General features: G+C 40.9%; 3 protein-coding genes across 5 annotated transcripts; 1 reads left to right on the forward strand and 2 right to left on the reverse strand.

Annotated features, from left to right (window-relative positions):
* Positions 1 to 854: 854 nt before the first annotated feature.
* Positions 855 to 11,117, reverse strand: RB195_004019 (uncharacterized protein; the record flags this gene model as incomplete). 3 transcript variants are annotated; one of them, XM_064177670.1, is made up of 13 exons in its annotated part: positions 855 to 973; positions 1,078 to 1,264; positions 1,842 to 1,889; positions 2,883 to 2,982; positions 3,037 to 3,148; positions 3,205 to 3,367; positions 4,764 to 4,893; positions 6,857 to 6,927; positions 7,003 to 7,140; positions 7,207 to 7,356; positions 8,117 to 8,189; positions 8,440 to 8,526; positions 11,002 to 11,117. In XM_064177670.1, 13 exons carry the CDS (start codon positions 11,115 to 11,117, stop codon positions 855 to 857), a joined length of 1,494 nt encoding a protein of 497 aa, XP_064032960.1. The 3 variants fall into 3 exon arrangements, with proteins under 3 accessions (XP_064032960.1, XP_013290402.2, XP_013290403.2); XM_013434948.2 differs by lacking the exons at positions 6,857 to 6,927; positions 7,003 to 7,140; positions 7,207 to 7,356; ... (1 more) ...; positions 8,440 to 8,526; positions 11,002 to 11,117 and having other exon boundaries at positions 4,764 to 4,889; XM_013434949.2 differs by lacking the exons at positions 855 to 973; positions 1,078 to 1,264; positions 1,842 to 1,889; ... (2 more) ...; positions 3,205 to 3,367; positions 4,764 to 4,893 and having other exon boundaries at positions 6,805 to 6,927; positions 11,002 to 11,081.
* A 478-nt stretch (positions 11,118 to 11,595) lies between these two features.
* RB195_004020 (uncharacterized protein) lies at positions 11,596 to 12,180 on the forward strand (the record flags this gene model as incomplete). The annotated part of the gene is made up of 1 exon (XM_064177691.1): positions 11,596 to 12,180. The coding sequence occupies one exon, from the start codon at positions 11,596 to 11,598 to the stop codon at positions 12,178 to 12,180; it is 585 nt and encodes a 194-aa protein (XP_064032961.1).
* A 635-nt stretch (positions 12,181 to 12,815) lies between these two features.
* RB195_004021 (uncharacterized protein) lies at positions 12,816 to 15,891 on the reverse strand (the record flags this gene model as incomplete). The annotated part of the gene is made up of 2 exons (XM_064177702.1): positions 12,816 to 12,986; positions 15,799 to 15,891. 2 exons carry the CDS (start codon positions 15,889 to 15,891, stop codon positions 12,816 to 12,818), a joined length of 264 nt encoding a protein of 87 aa, XP_064032962.1.
* Positions 15,892 to 19,939: the final 4,048 nt, after the last annotated feature.

Here is a 19,939-nt window from a genome sequence, read left to right on the forward strand (position 1 = left end):
GTAAAATAGTAAGGCAAAGTAGCAAAGTAGTGAAGTTACGAAATGTTAGCAAGTTAGCAGCAGCCATTCTGCAAATGAAACGGTGTAACGAAGAGAACGGTTCTGTCCAATATGAAAGTTTTTGCGTCTGCTCTGCTCCCTAGCCTTTTTCTAGCTCTGAGTGCAGGTCAGTGCTCGCTACTACAGTAGTAGCACAGTCGATATACATGCCATATTACAGCAATAGCGCAGTCCGATTCTGTCGCGTCAGAGTGCCCCCGCAATCGCGCACTCAATAACCACCAAACAGCCGGCCGAGTGGGCGGCGCCACCCGCGCAGCTGCAGCCTAACAAATACCTAACAATTTACGTGATCGATAGTAGAACCTTATCCTTACCTGTACGATGACGTTCAAGTCACTTCACGTTAGCACATCACTCACCGTTAACTGTTGTAAAAAAAAAGACGAGGAGAGCTTAGACTTTGTAGCGATATTGAAGAAATAAAGGTGCAGAATCAAGTTTGAATGTACTCCAAATGCAGAACTGACTCAATAAGGAAGAAAGTAATGAAATCTTTCATTAATGCTTAACTTTTTAAGGAAAGAGTTAAGAAAGCGTTACTAGAAACAACACAAACTTAATTTTACAGGAAATACCGTTTTTTTTTTCTGTTCATCAATGAAGGCGAGCGAAGCGAATACCACAAGAAATCTAAAGTACGGCGTTAGCCGGACGTTCAGTTTGGTCGGTTGATAACCATGATAAGAATACATATGTTGCTGCTATTTTGTAGACATTAAAGAATTCATTGAAATTAAATAACATAGATAGTAAAAACAACATTTTTTAGTCAGATTCAAGAAAAAATAGCCTTATTCATCATGAGGATCGTAGGCAATATCACGTCCAAGCTCGTCCGCGAATTCGTACCATAGTTTGCTCACGTCGATGGGAGGCAAACGAATCTTCTCTTTCGGTGTGATGTGTACCACTAAGATATCGCAATATTAGCATTCTTCAGAACGAAAATCGTTGCTCTTTCTGTACAGTATGGGAACAATTCTTATTATCATTTTGTGCTTTTTTCGAACTCACTATTGCAAACACCTCCAGACCCGGAATCCCTGTACGTTGCATGCATAATTGCGCGACGTCCTAACTTCAAAGCCTCCTCATCGGTCATTTTCCTTTTATAGTGGGTATCAAGAATGCCATACGCATTCAGTGATCCAGATCCTACACTACAAACTTGAAGCTGACATCTGTCGCCATCACTGTCAACCTAGAACAGAATAACAAGTATGGAGCGTTTAGAAAATCAACATTTTCCCCAGATTCTGCCTTTTTATACCTCTCTTACGATTAATCTGATGATTTTAGTGGAAAATGCGAATGAATGTGAAAAATTCACCAAAAACCAGATTTTTTCTAGATTTGAAAAGAAAAAGCTGAAATGTTAATCTGCAACTTGTCTTAGTAGATATAAGTGTTCTGCTAAGGCTTCGTCAAGATTTAAAGATCGAAAAAGAAAACTTACCTAGAATTTTGTCACAGAAAAAAAAAGGACTGCAAAAAGGCTGACAGCCAAGACAGCAAATGAGTATTCAGAAAGGAACAGAATAAAATACCAGCGCTCAAAGGAAAAGCACGGTCGACAGCGACATTCTCATTAGCTTGATTGTGAACAGTCACTTCATCATGGAGTAAAACTTAACTACGTCATTGCCTTGACAGAAACTCCATTGCAACATAATCAGACGTATGTTGTAATATAATTGTAATGTGTATTATAAATGAACACAATCAGAGGTCTCATTGTAAGGTAACTGTAATTTGTGATATAATTGTGGATGACCAACCTTGAAAATTTGTGGGCCTCTCTTGTCGTATCCGGCGATCATTGAACCCTAAAACATAGGGAATTACAAATTTGACCTAATTTACGAAAGTGTACATGGGTCTCATTACACTGCCGAACTGCAGTGCAATGAGTGCTTCATTTGCACAATTAAACTAACCTATAGCATTCTACTTCATCAAAACTATCTATGACTATCGTCGAGTTAGAGAATGACAAACACATTTTATAAATTTTCATTTCGCAGTTTGCAATATTCGTTGGAAGTGCAGTAGTTTAACCCTACCTTTTCAAAATGTTGAGAGAAAATGTGAACCTGTCTCTAATTTATTTTCTGGTATAAAAACACCTAAGACTAAAGTTGCTGAAAATGATAAATTGGCAAATTTATTGTGAAGTTGTCAATGTATTCGAAGACATAGATGCGATATTCGAAGCCGGTGCTCTGATCCCCTTCACTTTTGGACTGTTCAGGAAGGGACCTCCTTCACTTTTAAACGGTTGGCGAAATTACCCTTTCATTTTTGAACTGTTGGCGAAAGGACCCCCTTCACTTGAACTGTACCCAATGACCTAAACCCCCTTCACCTGAAGAAGAATCTCCCCATCGCACCTATGTTCGAAGATCCAGAAAATTCAAGCAACTGTTACAAACCACCCATTATTCACAGATCTACTATTATATAAAGCACGCAAAATAATAAACGCTGCAAATTTCTAACTTCTACTCCCGCAATACAACCACACCCTCATTTATTGTGGTATATCAATTTTTCGAAAAATGCTGTAGCACGGCAAAAAAAAAAGATAAACTATAGAAATTGCTCTTTAACTGCTGTTTTCAAAGAATGAGTTCATTGAAAACAGCAGTTAAAGAGCATGACATCGATCGGACAAATTAAGAACGGAACAGCTGTATGCCAAACAGTCAAAACTAAGCTTTTCCAAAAGTGGAAGGGAACTGTTGTAGTGATGATGATCAGATATGGACATCAAGAATTCTAAAACGCAGAAGTATTGACAATGTAAAAGAGAACTGAACCACAGATAATCCCATTCCACGATATCCATAAAGCACATTGGCGAAGTACTTGCTAGCTGCAGCAACAGTAATCTGAGTCTTCTCTCGTAACTCGAACAAACTTAAATAATAAAAAAAGTTATTTAAGCAAAGAAAATTCTTCGTATACACTTACTTGCAGTACTTTGCCACTGTTCGCGTCCAAAATTGACAATCTGCTGCGCCGCCTGCCATAGTAGCTACCATATGGTCACCAATATCCAGGATTTTCATGACAGATTTCGAGGCTCAAATTCACTCATCCCAAGCAGAGTAAAGGATTTTCGTCTTCAGATGCACTTACAAATATATTCCCCGGAAGATGCACGTGAATCGACAGCGACTACAATCCCTCCTTTGTCACTGGCGGTTGCGGGCTCGTATATGAAAGCCAGTGTCGTTGTTCCTCGACGAAACTGCATATTTTTTGCGTCATTTCCGAAATGTGCAGCCACGAAATCTTTCGCCTGGAAAGAAGATACAAGATGTGTGGTACACGTATAGGAGTTTGGAGCACACTTTAACTTCATGAAAAAAACCTATGCTGTGAAAATCCTGTAAATCTTCTTCAATAAGTCATATCTCATGTATACAGCACAAAGTCAACCAGCTATACGTGACTGCACCTTTCTAGTTAGTCAGAGCTCTGTCGTTAGAGCTCACAGACCTACTTGCTACTTCTGTCTGATTTGGTTTCTATACTATATGTTCTTAGTTCCATTTCCTTCTGAATATACCAAAAGGTTTACTGCAACCTTTTGTAGATTGCCTTATTTCTTGATAGAGTTCCCCTATAGCAATTTATCTAAATCAGGAGTGACTGACAGTTAGGAATGCAGCATCAAACAGTACTGATCATAGAAGAAAATGTGAAAGGACAATTTTATTTTTAGAAAAACCATAAACGGACTATTCTAAGTACTCCATGTCATTCCTGAGGATGGCACTGTCTGGTTGCTCCAGGAATATTAATAAATAGAAGAAGCTGTCTGCTATCAACTACTACTGGTGACAACTTTTAATTTTGAGAAGAAAACATTGAAAACGAAAATGTGGTCAACCCTGGGAAAGGGAACAAGAACTGCTCCAATAACTAACAGGGTGGGTTCAAACGCAGCACTTTGACTTCTAATAAACTCTTTACTACGGCTAACATCAGAAGCTTCTGCATCTTTCCCTTCTTTCGCTCATTTTTTTTTCGCACTAATCCAGGAACGTACTACAAACTGGAACGACGTGTTCAAGGAACTTCACCGAATATTCTCTCCTACTATACGGGTGTAGGGTTCAGCCCGTGAGGGCCATGCGCGTTCAACAGGCCATGGCGCATAAAGTATAATGGAGACGATTAATGTGGTTTAAGTCCTGGTTCATGGTCGTCCGGACAAGTATACATACAGTTGAGTCAAGAGAACCTCACTACTGATGCAATTTCGACTGCAGCAAGCGAGATTTCTTCTTACATCACAACTGTTCAAGCAATTGCATCACAAGTTAGGACGTGCGGGACAAGAGGCACCCGTGAACATAATACGGGTACCTCTTGACCGTTCCCCCAACTTAGGCTATTTTAAGCTTCTACAGTCGGGTCGAAACACGTCAAAGAAGCATGGTGCTGTTGCGAAAGCGGCTGCGCTCGGAGGAACGGTTCGCTAGGATATAGAGGGGACTGCAACAATGAATGGTGGGAACAAGAGTCCCCTTCATTCTAACTGCTACGCTCCACCGCGCCGCTTCGAGGGCAGCTGCTTACGGAACTGCTTCCTTCTTCATGTTGTTTTACTCGACCACATTGTATCTGCACCATACCTAGTAATTTGCAATAAAATATACACAATAGAACAACTAAATATAAAAAGAGACCTGTATTCCCAAAGGCGGCTGAAGAAACGTGAACTTGTTGGGCGCTGGCTCATGCATGAAATGAGTTTTTATGACAGCCGTCTCCTTAGCCTCTTCGTCCTGATTGTTAAATGTACAGCCCCACATAGCCCTAAAAGAAAGGTTAATGTCACAGATGTTTAGAGCTATTGAATAAAAATGGAAAAGAACAATAGATGAACGAATCATAGCAAAGAAACTACAAAAAATAGAGACAATTATCGCATTTCAACTCTTCCAAGTACAATTTCCTTTCCAATTTCAAATAAACACTTTATCCTAAAACACTAACAACGCATGAAAGAAGAGTAACTGAAAGAAACAGAACAATTTTGAAGGCTGTGCTACCACGAACTATTATAGAGCAACAGTAATGGGCCAAGAAGCCGGTACACGTCGAGCACAGATGAAGCGAATGATGCGAGGCTCCGGCTCTTCCCACTTCGGAAAAGTCGTGAAGTGAACCTTTTCGCTCAAGCCAGAAAATGATGACTGTCTTCTAGCTTGAAAGCGAAAGATAACCGATTTGCGATACAGTGTCGACTGAAGGGCACAAACCATCGCAGTGAATTATTGACGATGGAATGGCAAGTGATCCTCTCACTCAGAAAAAAATAAATCATCGTAGAGTAAAGTGTTTACAATGACACTACAGTAGAGTCAATAAAGGGTCAAAAATAAAGGATCAGAACAACATGAAGCACGGTGCAGTTGCCATGGTCCCACCTTGGTTCCAACGGCTTTCTCCACTGCGCCGCTTTGAGCGCAATCGCTTACGCAGTTGCACCGCGCTTCATGTCGTTTTGACCCGACTATAAGAAATGAATTGCTAAATTCTACATAAATAGTGAACAAATCCACATCTCTACTCAGAAACTGAGTAAAAAATTGCACTTTAAATTTGAATATGTTGCATAAAATAAAGAAGTTCACGTAAATACGTGAGAATACCGAGCTTCGCCAGGAATTTTTCGAAACAACAGTGCGAATACCATTTCCACACAACAAAACAGTGTAAACAAGAAAAAGATTGAATATATGAAGGAACACGAAGAAACTGAAAGGTATTTGCCTAATTTGGGCGTACTTAAGCTACTACTATTTGGAGAAAAGTTCAAAGCAAGCTAAAATATTCCGCTCTTAACAGACATGAAAGGATAGTACCCAAGAGAAACCAGAGAGCAGAAAATTGCTCTATCGTTTTTCTAGAAATGTGTCCGCCTTCGTTATAACAACTTCTACACGATTTATACGCACATTCTACTGCACGTATCTGTTGCTGCTACAGTCGGGTTAAGACGACATGAAGCGTGGTGCACAAATTTCTGCGTTCGAAGGGGCGCTGTGGAGCTAGCGGTTGGGATGGAGGTGGGACATTGGCAAACTAAAGGGATGAGTGATGCTAGCAACGGTCCTCCTCGATCCTAACTGTTACGTTCCCTCACACGGCTTCGAGTACTGCCACTTAGCAACTGCACTGAGCTTCATTTCGTTTTGAGCAGACTGCACGACAAGACATCTCACAATCGACTATGTAGGCATAATGGTTTTTATGCTTCACTGTTTCTTAAGTAGCTAACGTGTTTTGGTTCGATCTGCCAAACGTTGACTGCGTCAGTCATTTTCAACCTCTATACTAAAACACGAGCGCTATTTTTTAGTAGCAGCAGCTACAACCAAAAATTGAGCAGTCTTCAAACATGCCCAATAACTGAAAAGGATTAGCGTGAATGGTGTGGAAAATCGAAAACAAAAGAATCTGAAGACGTTATTTTATATGAAAGGTCAGAGCCAAGATTGAAGTGTACATAACTTCGCAGTGATTCGACGCACGCTAATTTAGAGCACGTTCTTTTCCTTTTTTCTTTATTTTTTTTTAATGTCTACATAAATCTGAAAGTTTCGTCAACTGCTATCTGTTGGTTAGAAGAGCACCTAAAGGAATAGGGATCTGAATAAGGAAGGAAACAACATAATAAACTTTCAACAGTCTCAACAAGCAAGAAATGGTCAGATAATTTGTTCAATCTCGTTTAACAGGACTCCACGCAGCGGCTAGGTGATACGAAAAGTACATAGCAAAACCGTGGATCTGAAGAGCAACAGCGAAGAATATGTACCAGATTATGACCATAGGAAAAATACCCTGAAATCACAATACACTATGCTGTGATTATAAAAAATGAAATAAAACAGGCAATCGTGGGAAGCATTTTTCTACCTTAAAGGTAGGCGTCTGACTGTTTTCTTGATCGGACATATAGTCTACAAGTTCCGGCAGCTGACCTCCTAGACCAATCATACAAGGAAGTATTCCAAACAAAAAATGACCGTAATAATGATAGTTGATTAGCTTCACCTAAAGAAGTGAGAAATACTAGAAGTTTTTGCCAAATGCCAAAGAAGAAGATAAGTAAGAACGAACCCTGTTTTTAGAGAACGATATCATTGCGCATATAATGGGAATAAACGATAAACACCAGACATACTCCCACGGATACGCTGAGGGCATGTCGAGGCGCTCGAAAAACGCGCTCCGCCATCCGAACTCTCGACGCAACACTTCGCTACCAACCTAAGCAAACTTCATAGCTGCTTTTCAACGATACATAAAATCTCTCATGGACCCAAACTGAAGCGTTTTTTTTTTCTTGAAAACCAAATCGACAAATAGCCTCTTAAAATCGATGCAAATACAACAACAACAGATCTTCTCGGGGTTGTTGATTGCCCTAGTGAGGAGAGTAGTAAAGGCCCTCTTGAAGATCATTCGTGAATTCCTTTGAACCCACCTACAGACATTTCGGACCTTTTGAGCTTCCTTTAACAACGCATAAATGGCGCATGCTTTACAATCTGAAGGAGTTCATATACAGATGCCTACCGGGTCACATGAAAAGACAGTGACCTTCTAATCAATCATTTGTGTATTACTGAATCGTACTTCTCAATAAGAGACGCTTATTAAAGCCGACTCTAAGTGACTTGAAGCTCGGTGCAGTTGCGCAAGAGCTTGCGCTCGAAGCAGCTCGTATGAGCTGGCGGTTGCGAGCAACTCGGACTACGGCGATAACTGGAGCTAGCAAGGATCTCGCCTCCGTTTCAACCGCCAGCTGAACTGCGCAGCTAGCGCAAGTGTACCGAGTTTTATGTTGTTTTAAGCTGGCAGTACCAACGTACAGTACTACAAATAAGAGAGAGTCACTGGTCAGTATTTCATTTTGAAGCAAAAAGGGGAGAAAAAATCAACCAGTGGTTTAATGAACTGATCAAAGAAGAAAAGAACCCTACAAGGAACCAAATTCGTTGCACAATCAGAATGATCCGAACCTTACCTTTGCCCACATGAAGATAAGAATGAGAATATGCGGTGCGAAGAACCATTTCAGGATGAATTTATACTGAGCACTGAAAAAAGTAGAACAGATGCAGATATGCATTCGAGTAAAAAGAAAACTGCTGATATGTGGAAACCCCGCTGGTAGGTCAATGCTTGATTTGGGGACACAGTAGGGTAATACCTGATGTTAGGTCAATTTGAATCGATGGTAAAGCTTTTCGAGACAAGTAAGCCCAAAGAATGGTCAGACTGAGCATGTAGCATGTATTTTCCGGCTCTACTATGCTATAATTCTCAAAGTCCAATGAAGATGAATACCTTTCCTGATAATGGGCAGCAATACGCTGTCTGTGTTGGAAGTCAGTCCCATCAGTTCCCGAAGCACGTTGACCTCTAGAAGACATCCTAAACCATGTAAAAATCAAATGATGTTCATAACTGTTACGTGAGGGTCTACAACCACTTAGATAAAGTAATTTGCTAGTACTGAAAAACGCGATTTTCCCCCACAAAGAACGCGTGGCTTCCAAGACAAAAGTACTCATCAAACGAGCAGTGAAATATGCACGAAATTTGTAGAATGAACTCAAGAAATGATCGATGAGATGACATGAACGCCACCATTAGATGAAATAGCTACTGCAGCGATATTTGTAATCATGCCTCTATAAATCGCCAGTTGCATTATTTTGTTCAGGTGGTTGCGCTGCGTCACGCTGCGATGGAGCACGACAATCCCAGCCTGTCAATTTTCAGGTGGTCCAATTCTGAGAGCTGTGAGAAGCACACACAAGTTAGAGTTTGTATTTATTTATTTATTTGCCTTTTACATGGCTATCCATGTGTTTATGAACGGAGTATACTCGGAACAAATAGCATAAGTAACTTCAGCGAAAGAATAGTAATGATTACATACATATATACGTTAATGAATACGAGTGAAGAAACCCCTAACTACTAGTTTTCTTAGGAAATCTGTTAACAGCTTTCTCAAATACTGAAAGCTTAGTGGGCGTGATTGTTTCATTAATTGAGTAATCTAAGCCAGCTCCGTTGGCAAAAAAGTGTTGTCTCACTGAACTCCTAAGGATAGTAAGGTTAATCTTAAATGTGGGCCTTCGGCTAGGAGAAGCATCTGAGAAGGAGGTTGCGTCATCAGCTGAAACGTAATTGTGAGAACGATTGCGTGTCAAAAGCGGAGGAGTTTGAAAAGGCATGGGAGGATAAGAACCCGAGAAAAGCCTATACTTTGTTAAAGGCAGCATACCACGAATCTGGGGTGGTACGAATTAGATTTTTTGTATCCGTGTAGGGGGTCGTAGATTATAGAAACCGGGGTGGTTCCGCTCATCTCTCCCTGAATCACTGCAAGCAGCATGCCCTTGAATGCTGTTTTGTAAGATGCCCTCTATTGCAGCGCGCACCCTTGCACGCGTAGGGTGCAAGGGTGCGCGCTGCAATAGAGGGCATCTTACAAAATCGGGGTAGTCCGAATTGATTTCGACGAATCGCAGTGCGGAGGCGGCGCAAGCGGTGGAGCGTTGCAATAGATGGCGTCGTACAAAACAGCATTCTGTAGGCTGCTGTTTGTAGTGATGCAGGGAGAGATAGGCAGAATTACCCCCGTCTCCATAATCTACGACCCCGTATACGGATACTCCACCTGAAATCCGCACCACCTCAGATTCGTGGTATACTGCCTTTAAGGCAGTAGAGCGGCAAGATGAAGAGGTGTTCGCGTGCCCTAAACACTCCCAACGGAGTCGCTGTCGGGGAAGCAACCCTGTCCATCTGGAGAGAACATTTTAACACCTTGCTAATACCAACACACCGACGCAGTCGGAGGTTCTGGTGCGTATCCAGAAAATAAAGAATTGTAAATGTGGCGGAGACGATGGAGTTAGCGTAGAATTGCTAAAATCTTTCCCTTCATCCAGAGTTCGTGAACTAGCAAAGATCATCCGTTCAACATCGAGGGAGAGTTATCTGACTTGTGGAGAACTGCCATCATAATTCCATCGCAAGAGAAATTATCCTTCACGGCTGCGTGTAAAGAAGGTCCCGAGTAATTTCGAGCATGCCCCGATCATGCCTCGTAAGAGAAATTAGCGACATAGTTCTAATAAAGAAAGGGAGAAAGACTCACTTTCTTTCTTTATTAGAACACCATACAAAATCCCATGTACTTCTATGTATTTATTTGGGTGTCACTTTCGTTGACACCTAAATAGACTCTGCTTACCTACCACCAATCATACGCTGCATCACCGGCTAGGATATATAGGATATATACGAAATACTAAATGTTTTTGGAGAATCTGACACATCCACTGAAATTTTGTGATGTGAGGTGAACTTGTAATCATATTAGAAGCAAGAGAAATCCTCACGTGAAATATGAGATGGGGATGTATCTATTAGCTTCAAATTACGTATTTAAAATTTTTCGTTAAAACGAAATATTTCAGCTTTCAAAAGTAACGGTAATAAGAATTATCGTTATCCTGTAACTCCCAAGCTTTTTTGTAGCTTAATTTATTACCGGATAGAAGGATCTTCTGCATCTCTGACTTCTTGGAACTTACAAGAAGGGAAGGAGTTCAAATCTGATAAGATTTCTAGACTTCTGAAGGTAGCATGAAGACAAACTCACTCCCTTCTCTTCATTCTAACACCATACAAAATCCCATGTACTTCTATTTAACTCTATTATTCTTTGACTTATTCGGTAATTTCGACAACTCACACCACTCTTCTTCGCATATTTCCTTGTAACTGCGCTATTCCTTGCGTCTCAGTGGCTAGAAGAACATCTAGGACGGTTGTCTGCGTTTTCTTGAGCGACTGAAGCGTGACCTCGTCGAGGTCACGTTCGCGTACCCGCCGGCATGTTCACTGGGCACGTTATGTCTCGGAGACATTCGCGGAGAATCCGCCGTATCCTCTTTACCGTTCCCCATCCGCCACGGAACCCAGGAATTATCGAAGAATATCATTGCTGCGTGTAATATATAAGGTTTTGGAGCAGATTATCCTGGACCGGCTTATCAAGCATCGCGACGAAAACACCCGCGGTGAACAAGCAATCTTTCGTCCTGTTCGATCTACGATCGACGAGTGTTTCTTGTGGGGATTGTGGTTGAAGTGTGGCAGCGGTATTCAAAGCCTCTTCGTCTCTTTAGTTAGCTTTTTTGGACTTCGAAAATGTTTTCGCCTCTCCTCACGACTTCTCAACGCACTCCGCCCCGACGGAGTATCAGGAAAGTTCGTTCGCTTGCTTGATGAATGAATCAACGAACAACTGCTGCAGTTCGAACACCAGCCGGATATACAATACCATTAGAGGTGGTAACTGGAGTAAGACAAGGGGCAGTGGCAGGACCCTTCTTGTTCAGTTTCGCTATCGACATTATGCGAAGAACAGTAGATTAGTGTCCTGCCGACATCATTCTAGCACCATCAGGGCGCCCCTTGATGGATCTCGAGCACGTCGACGATACTGTTATATTCCCGGAAGGTACTACGAAACTTCAGCATGTTGTCAACCTTGTATCGAAGCTGGCTGCTGCCTATGGATTACATCTATGCCCTGATAATTGCAAGCAGATGTGGATCTCTTCGAGACCTCGAACAGGAACCAGGGTGGACAGACAACCAATTGAACTCGTAGAAGAGTTCTGTTACCTGATCTGTATTCTGAAGAACAACGGCAACTACGAGAAAGATATTAAGCAAAGATGCGCCAAAGCCATTTCTGCATTCAACTCCTTAGTGAAACACCTGTGGTTGATCCCCACCACCAATGAAGTCTACCTATCCGCAGTCTACCAACCTGCGAGTCTACCTATCCGCAATTCGCCCTATCATGATGAGACTTGGGCAGCACTTTCTCAGCCTGCATTTGAAAATCTTGCTGCTTTCGGCCATAAGCAGAGTGTTAGTGAAGGAGGCGAAACCATTTTGCAGTACGAACGAAGAACGTGTAATAGAGATGAGGATATTTTCTGCCAAAGGTCCACGTTATATAATCCAAACCCACCTATTCTGGTTCTGCACTAACTTTCTGAATTAATGACTTTTTTTTAGCTGGGAAACGGCAGCAAAGTGCCAGGAACAAGCGCCCCGAAGAAGGCGCTAACGTTAGCGGGAAGAAACAGAAAATATCGCAATTCTCCTGCAGAAAAACATGAACGGTGTTTCCTGCCCATTTCGCAACTTCTTAATTGTAAAAGTGGAGAAGTGAACACCACAGCAGCAAACACAAGAGTGTAAAACGCTTTTTGTGGTTGGAAACAGTGGCTTGCGTGAAACAATTTTTAGGAAAACAGAAGCCGCCTCACTGTTTCTAATTAGTTGATTGCTCAAACTTAGAGCTCGCACCAGTTCTTCATCTTTCGTGTTTTTATTTGTGCTTTTCAAAATGAAGGTCTTCTGAAGAAAGATTTATTTAGTACTTTAGGCACAATGACAAATAAAATTTGTTTGCAGATGGTGCCACCATTTGCAATCATCACTTCCTTAACTTCCGAGTATATAATATGGCTCCCAAATGTATAATATACGTATGTACATGTGTAGCATATGTCATAAACAATCCCAATTAACTATTATGATGTTGAAAGAACGGCGGCGTAGCAGTAAGCTTTCATTCAAAAGACGGAGAGAATAGTTTTTGTCAGATGGACTGCTCAGTGTTACGAGAAATCCTTGGTGCAATTTTCAGCTTCTGAACACCTTAAAACATCGCACTGATAAGTGGAAAATACAGCCACACTTCGTTTCACTCGTACAACGGCTTCAAATATGTCACGCTCTGTCATTCGTGGCCGCATGATCATGGTTCTCTTGGCGTCACTAGCGTACTTCTAAAGAGACGTGTTCTGGAGATGATGAATAAAGTAAGAAATCATATTCTCAGACACTCCTGACTTTGTACTAAATGGAAGAAGAAACTCTATGGTAAACACCATCATGGTTCCTTGCTCCATTGAGGATTACGAAAAGTACGATGAATATTAAATGCTTGCTTTATTTTTGGGTAGAACCTGATTTCTTTAGTTATACAAGCTTCAATTTCACACAATGAAAAATGATCGCTTTGTCGAGAATGGGAAAGAGGTCCCTAGAAGTAATCAGATAGGAGTGTTGGTAAATTAAGGACTGTAAATTTGCTCTCCTTTCGATGTGTTCACATACATTATATGTAGCTCTCACAACATTTAACATCTGAACTTCATTTATGATACATGAAACAAAGATAGAAGCACTATCGCAGCAAGGACTACTTGAACCGTTTGGTTAAAATTTCATCCTATTTCAAGCATTCATTCTTTGAATAAGCCGAAGTCAGCTCTTTGCTGGTTGCTCTCTTGCTATGTTCCACAAATTCCTAGCAATTTTTTTTTTGTTTTAGACATGGATGGGCGGGTGTAGCGCAGTCGGTATGAGATTGCGCTCTGTCTGCATGATTGACAGGAGCTTATTGCAACCAAGCCTATTATCCTTGTGGGGCCGATAAGTTGCTACCGGACTTGTCTGGAAGGATAAAATCGGTTAGTCCCTCAAAGTCGCACAAGACTGGCGCGCTCCAGTCGAACTCCCGTAGAAAATAGTGCGCCAAAACGCCTGCAGCCGTATCTTCCGGGCCATTTTTTACGGCAATTAGGAAGAAATGAATCATCCCCTCTCCATAGTCTTCCATCTCGTATGCGAATACTGGATCTGAAATCCGCACCACCTCAGATTCGTGAAGTGATGCCTATAAGCTAGACATGGGTTCATAGACCTCAGACGATTCTGAATTGAAAGATAACCTATAAAGAAAACTCTTTTTTTGTCTTGATACTTAAGTATTTGATAAGTGCAGCTTCTCATATTAGCGCCTGTGTTTGAAAAGAAGTGTTACAGGTGGGTGAAGCCGGCAGCTAGTGCTGGTTTCCAATAAATGTGAAATAGCACAAATTTCGTTCGACTTCGCAATCCTCACCTTTTCTAAGCGGATTTCCATTTCTTACATCACTACGTTTATATGTGTAAGATGTAGGCAAAGGAAGTGAAAAAGTGGGCCAAAAACATGAAGAGATAAATAACTAGACCTCTAAACTTTCATATATATATATATGGTCATATTAAAAGTACTCGTACGATATTCTTTTCGTAATAAAGATAGACACAGGGAAGAACTGAGGCGCAGCGGACTGCTTCAGGTGGTTTTATCCAATCACTCATCATTCCACAAAATGAAAGAGGGCCGCAGAAAATATTGATCGTCGAAAAAACTTAAAGGCATCACCCCACGAATCTGAGGTGGTACGGATTTCAGGTGGAGTATTCGTATACGGGATCATAGTTTATTTAGAGAAAGGTGATTCCGTGTTCGATTGGGCGCGCCAGCCTTGTGCACGCGCCGCATCTTCAGGACCGTTTTTCACGACAATTAGGAAGAAATGGACGGAATCACTCCTATTATACCGTATACGAATACTCCACCTGAAATCCATACCAGCTGAGATTCGGGGGGTGATGCCTTTAAAGCAACTCCTTGCTCCTTCGCCATAGAGCAGTTGTACTAGACGTCACTGTCAGCCATGTCGATTCGCTGTCACCCGAGTGACTTTTTTTTATTTACAGAAACAAAGGAAACAACATTTACAAAGATGTGTTGCTGCTAGTTCATGATAGGCAAATGAGAACACCAAGGGAGAGCACCTAAGTGCAAAATAAGGGACTACGAGAATGGGCCTGGCTGCGATAACGGCTGTGAACCTGATCCTAACCATGCACTACAATTGCGAAAGTAGCAATTTAAAAGGATGCGACTGTATTTGTGACCTTTTTTTTATCGATCTTATTGGTTTTTTCTAAGTTTAATATTGAATTTAAAATCTGTCATTTGAAAAATATATCTACAAAACAAAATAAAGATTAAGTTTAGCTTAGTTTTCTTGTGTTTTTTAAAACCGTGACCAGGTCACTTTGCTTCATTAACCTCTATTCTATTCAAACCTATGATTATGTAAATGAATTAATTACTAAGGGATAAAAGAAGGATGAAGTGACTGACGTTAATCAGTCCGCTTAGGATGCGCCACCACGTTCACCTCAATTAAAAATTGTATGAGGTTTATGAACGTGTAATTGTAACTTGCCTATACAGTGAGTTGCAGGGACTAGCCGATGTATCAGGTCAGCGCTTTTTCCTCCCAGACAAGTCTTGTACCGATTTATCGACCTCAAGGGGCGGGTGCAGCGCAGTCGGTAGGAGGTTCCGCAGCCTGCACGATCGAACGGAGGTTTGAATCCGCCCAGCGCGCACCAAGCCTTTCATTCCCTGGGGGTCAATAAATTTGTACCAGACTTGTCTGGGAGGATAAAAAGCACTAACGTGACAAATCGGATAGACCCCGCAAGTTATTGTATAAGCTTGTTACAAGTTAGCAAACCTCAAGTAACTACCAAAAGACTAAAAATCGGTTCCAGAGTTGATTAAGTTGTTGAGAAATTGCTTATAGCTGTCGGCAGAGTTACGGACAGAAGATACGTGTAAAAGTTTTAAATATTAAAATCTGTCAAACAATGGAGGAAGTGAGGAAAGGAACTAAAGTAAATAAAGAGGTTAAGTATAACAAGTTATAAAATTTTTCACGAGCGAGCAATTTTGGAAAAAAAGACACATACCGTAAAGTACTTAATATCCTGATCCACTTTTTGATAAAATTCAGTTATTTCATCAAAAAAATCGTATATTGTACAGAATGCCACCAAAAGCATCAATGAACATCCAATGAGTGACCCGGCAATGAAATAGTAGTGAAATGCTGAATTCTGAAATAAAAGGAGAACACAAGCTAGGAAGCCGCTATTGAAATAAATTCTCAGGAGAGGTTAGCAGATACATACCATCTTTTATGTCCGATGAGCGGAATCACGGATTTGTTTATTTCCTTTTATACACAGATATGGTAGTAAACAGTGAGCAATACAGGTTTTGCGCTGATTCAGCGCGTTCAACATCCCTATAGCAAGACGAAAGATTATCACTTGTATACAAGCACATATACATGTTGATACGGGGAAGTACTGAAATTTTGAGGTTTTTTGGATTTCAAGAAAAAGACCGGGTCTATGTCGTGCAGTAAAAAAGCGAGCAAACAAGATCTGAAATATTTTCTTCCCTCACAAAAACAAAAAGACGCGGATTCACTTGTACTTCTTTTCCTCTGATTGAAATTTTCAATTAAGATTCCAAACCACTCAATTTGCAAAATCAAGTTCGAGTAAAACTTTGATTTACTTATTTCTATTCCAGGAAGAATCCTCCACTTTCTCTCATGTATACCGTTTCACTGTCGCGATTTTCACTAGATCAGAACCCTACAAGAACCCATTTCTTGAACCTTCCTGTAGAGAGTTTTATTCCTGCTTTTGCCCAAAGTGAGCACTTCGTGATCACTTTGTTGATAAATCCTATAATCATCAATGAATCACCTACAGTAGGCCAAACCCCAACCACTCTGAATAATCGTGTGATAAAACTAACTGGTCCGCACCTACACATTTTGGCGCATTATCCTAGATTTACAGTGATGGTCAGGATCAAGCATGCGTTGAGAATTTCTCAAAAGGGGATTGTAAGAGGAGTGTCGGAGAAGGAGAAGCGTCGTAAGGCTTGTCAACAGAGGAGAAAGGAAAATGAAGAGAGCAAGAAGAAAAAGACGAGGTGATTGTCGATTTCAAGTAAACTCATATTAAGGGGTGCAAAATGTTAAAAATAATTGGCGTGAAGTATTTTTTAAAGGTTTCGTTGGTATATTTCACTCCTTTTAGTCCGGGACTAGTTTGGGAAAATACTAAATAAATAAGGTACATCCAGATCAGAGTATAAATTATGCAGCGCCTTCTAAACAAAGTCTTGCGACCTTGTTTTTAAGTGAATTGTTTTGAAAAATTTAAACGACAAGAAAATGGAAAATATGAGAGAAGGAATCAAAAAGTCAGCTCACTCAGTCAATCAGTCGGCTCAAACTGATTTATGTCGATGTCCTATAACACTGAATGGCGCAACGTGGTCGCCATTTTATAGCAACTGTCAGGAATAAATCCCTGATAAAATTGGGTATCTTGCAGTTGTACGAGAGCTAAAAAAACACTTTTCTCATCCCACAGTGACGAATTTATTATTATCACTTGAAAACGCAAATTCGATGCTGTTACTGAGCGAAAATATCTACAGGAGCAGTTAGGAATAAAATTAGTACAAAGTGAGCCCCACGAGTGAATTTCATGCAATAAGGCTTACTGCGATTTGCAGAGAGAGATTTATTCTCTATTTCTGCAAAGATTGGTGCTTCTAGCTTTCCTAGATTTATTTTCGAGTTTTTCTCAACTAGCTTTTGAGAGAACCAGAACCTACGGAGACCAAAATTCGCAGTTAAGATATTCTTGATCATCTGTGAAAGTTGCTGGCGTTATCTGGGCTTAGCGTTAGCTGAGCTTTCAGCTGGTCCATCAGTGTGGCGAACTCGTCACCCCATCTCGTTGACGGCCTCCTTCGATGGCGTTTAGCATCTCTTGGAATCCACTCTAGCGTTTTTTTAGTCGATCTATCGTTGATTCTTCTCATAATGTGACCGGCCCACCAATGCTTCGCTTTCGATATATACTCCGCTGGGTCGAAGACGGGACATTCCTCTTCAGTCGGGGCTGCGTAGACCGGGTAGGTGTTGTGTGCGCCGGTCAAACTTCAGAAGACATCCCTCAAGCGGTAGTGGGTGTGGGTAGTAAGTAGTTTCCTAGACGTGGCAGCGAGACACTACCGTAGCTTGCTCGAAAATCCGCCGGGACCCCCTCTACACGGACCCCTATAATTCGGATACTAGCGCTTCTAAATCTGGTGCGAAAATTGGAACTGATTCAAACAAAGAAAGTGAGAGGTGTATTGATCGGGTGGGTATTGAACATTTCCTTCTCTTGTGCAGATTCTGGTCTTCTAATGAGCATTGACGAACCATAGGAACGGTACGAGGGTAAGCATCGATGATTGACGTTACTCCCATGGCGAGTGTAGCTCCCAATTGCAAGCGGTAAGAATTACCTCTTAGTTTTCCTTTGAAGAGGATCTTCTACGAGGCTAATGAGGACGATTTCGGATAGAGATATGGCGAATCGCATAGTCCGATTTTTACTTGCAGATTTCAATGTAATTCGTGCCAATTTGTTTCTGCAGCTTAAATACATGAATTCTCGATAGGTTACAAATAGCTTTCTATACTTAATTACTTAGTTGATGTTAGCTGATGCATAGTTCAATTCTTGATCTAGAATGCATCATTTCCACTTTCCTTTCGTGGGTTGTTGTGGAACGCATTTGAAGGATTAATAAACACTACAATACACTGACAGTGATAACATGCCTGTGAAAACGATGAAGGGTACTTGTAGTATCTTGTTCAATTATTCTTCCGAATTTTTGAAAACCCCTAAATTACAGTCTTGGACGAATTTTGAAAGCGGATGATTCTGCTGATGCAATACTGTCTAGCTACCGAATCTCATCCTCGGGAGTACAGCTCTCGCTAGATTTCTGTAATTGACATCTTCCTGCATTTTAGTTTTGTTTCAAATACTTTGTCATTCATTCATTCCTTTCTCAACCATTTTCTGTATTTGATGGTGCAGACTGCAGTTATTTGAGTGCAACATTCTAATTGTCTCACAAGGTGTTGGTGAGGTATTGGTTGGATCATTGATCATAGAATATCACAGCAATCGTGTCCGTAAACAATTACTCCCAGAACCATTTCAGGAAAGTCCGCCCATGCTACCGTACTGGATTTGCGTGCTGCATACTTTAGATTTCCTTGGAAGAAAATCTACAGGTACCACTGGTATTTCATCAAGTTAGTTATGAGCTAGTTGCAAATCAACTATATTGCAATAGTTACTAGTTTCAACATTTTTTAGGAGGAGGGAAGCTTCCTTTTTACGGACAAAACTTTCCTATCCTCTTCGGCTTGAATGAATGTGATATCAATGATGAATATACTGATTCTCATAGCATTCGCTGTTGATTCTCATTCTTCGAGAACCTCTGTCTATCTATCGCAAATTCCGTCAGTTAGTGGTCTACCAAAGCTCCATTTTCCTACTTTTATTAGGAATTAATAAAATTCTCAAGGAGTAACGAAAATTAGTGATGGGAATCGTCACTGATTTGTTATGATTTCACAATCGCCATCGCTTATCATTTTTGGTTCTCTGCGTCACTTCTCTCATCTTCTCACAAGCGAAGTGTGCATTAGCTCAACACGTACCTGCTCTTTGAAGACAATATTCGAGGGATTTCTTGAAGCAGAGTTTTTTTTTGAATTAGTTGGTTGGGAGTGGTGATCAAACAACTCAAGGAATTCAGGGATATGCAATAGCTCATGTCGTAAGATCAGCAATATTCATACTTGACCTTAACTGCAAGTAAGACTTCTTTGTAACTTCTTGACATTACCTTGTTATTTGTAAGTGGCTAACACTTTTAATACGATGTAATGCTTTATCAAATTGTGCATCCTTAATCCCTGCATCTTCCATCCATCTTCGTTATTTTGTGGCACTAATTTAGAGATTGTGCTATATAACAAGTGAGTGTGTGTGTGTGTGTGTGTGTGTGTGTGTGTGTGTGTGTGTGTGTGTGTGTGTGTGTGTGTGTGTGTGTGTGTGTGTGTGTGTGTGTGTGTGTGTGTGTGTGTGTGTGTGTGTGTGTGTGTGTGTGTGTGTGTGTGTGTGTGTGTGTGTGTGTGTGTGTGTGTGTGTGTGTGTGTGTGTG

Source organism: Necator americanus, chromosome I (genome assembly GCF_031761385.1).
Source record: "Necator americanus strain Aroian chromosome I, whole genome shotgun sequence".
NCBI classification, from domain to species: Eukaryota; Metazoa; Nematoda; class Chromadorea; order Rhabditida; family Ancylostomatidae; genus Necator; species Necator americanus.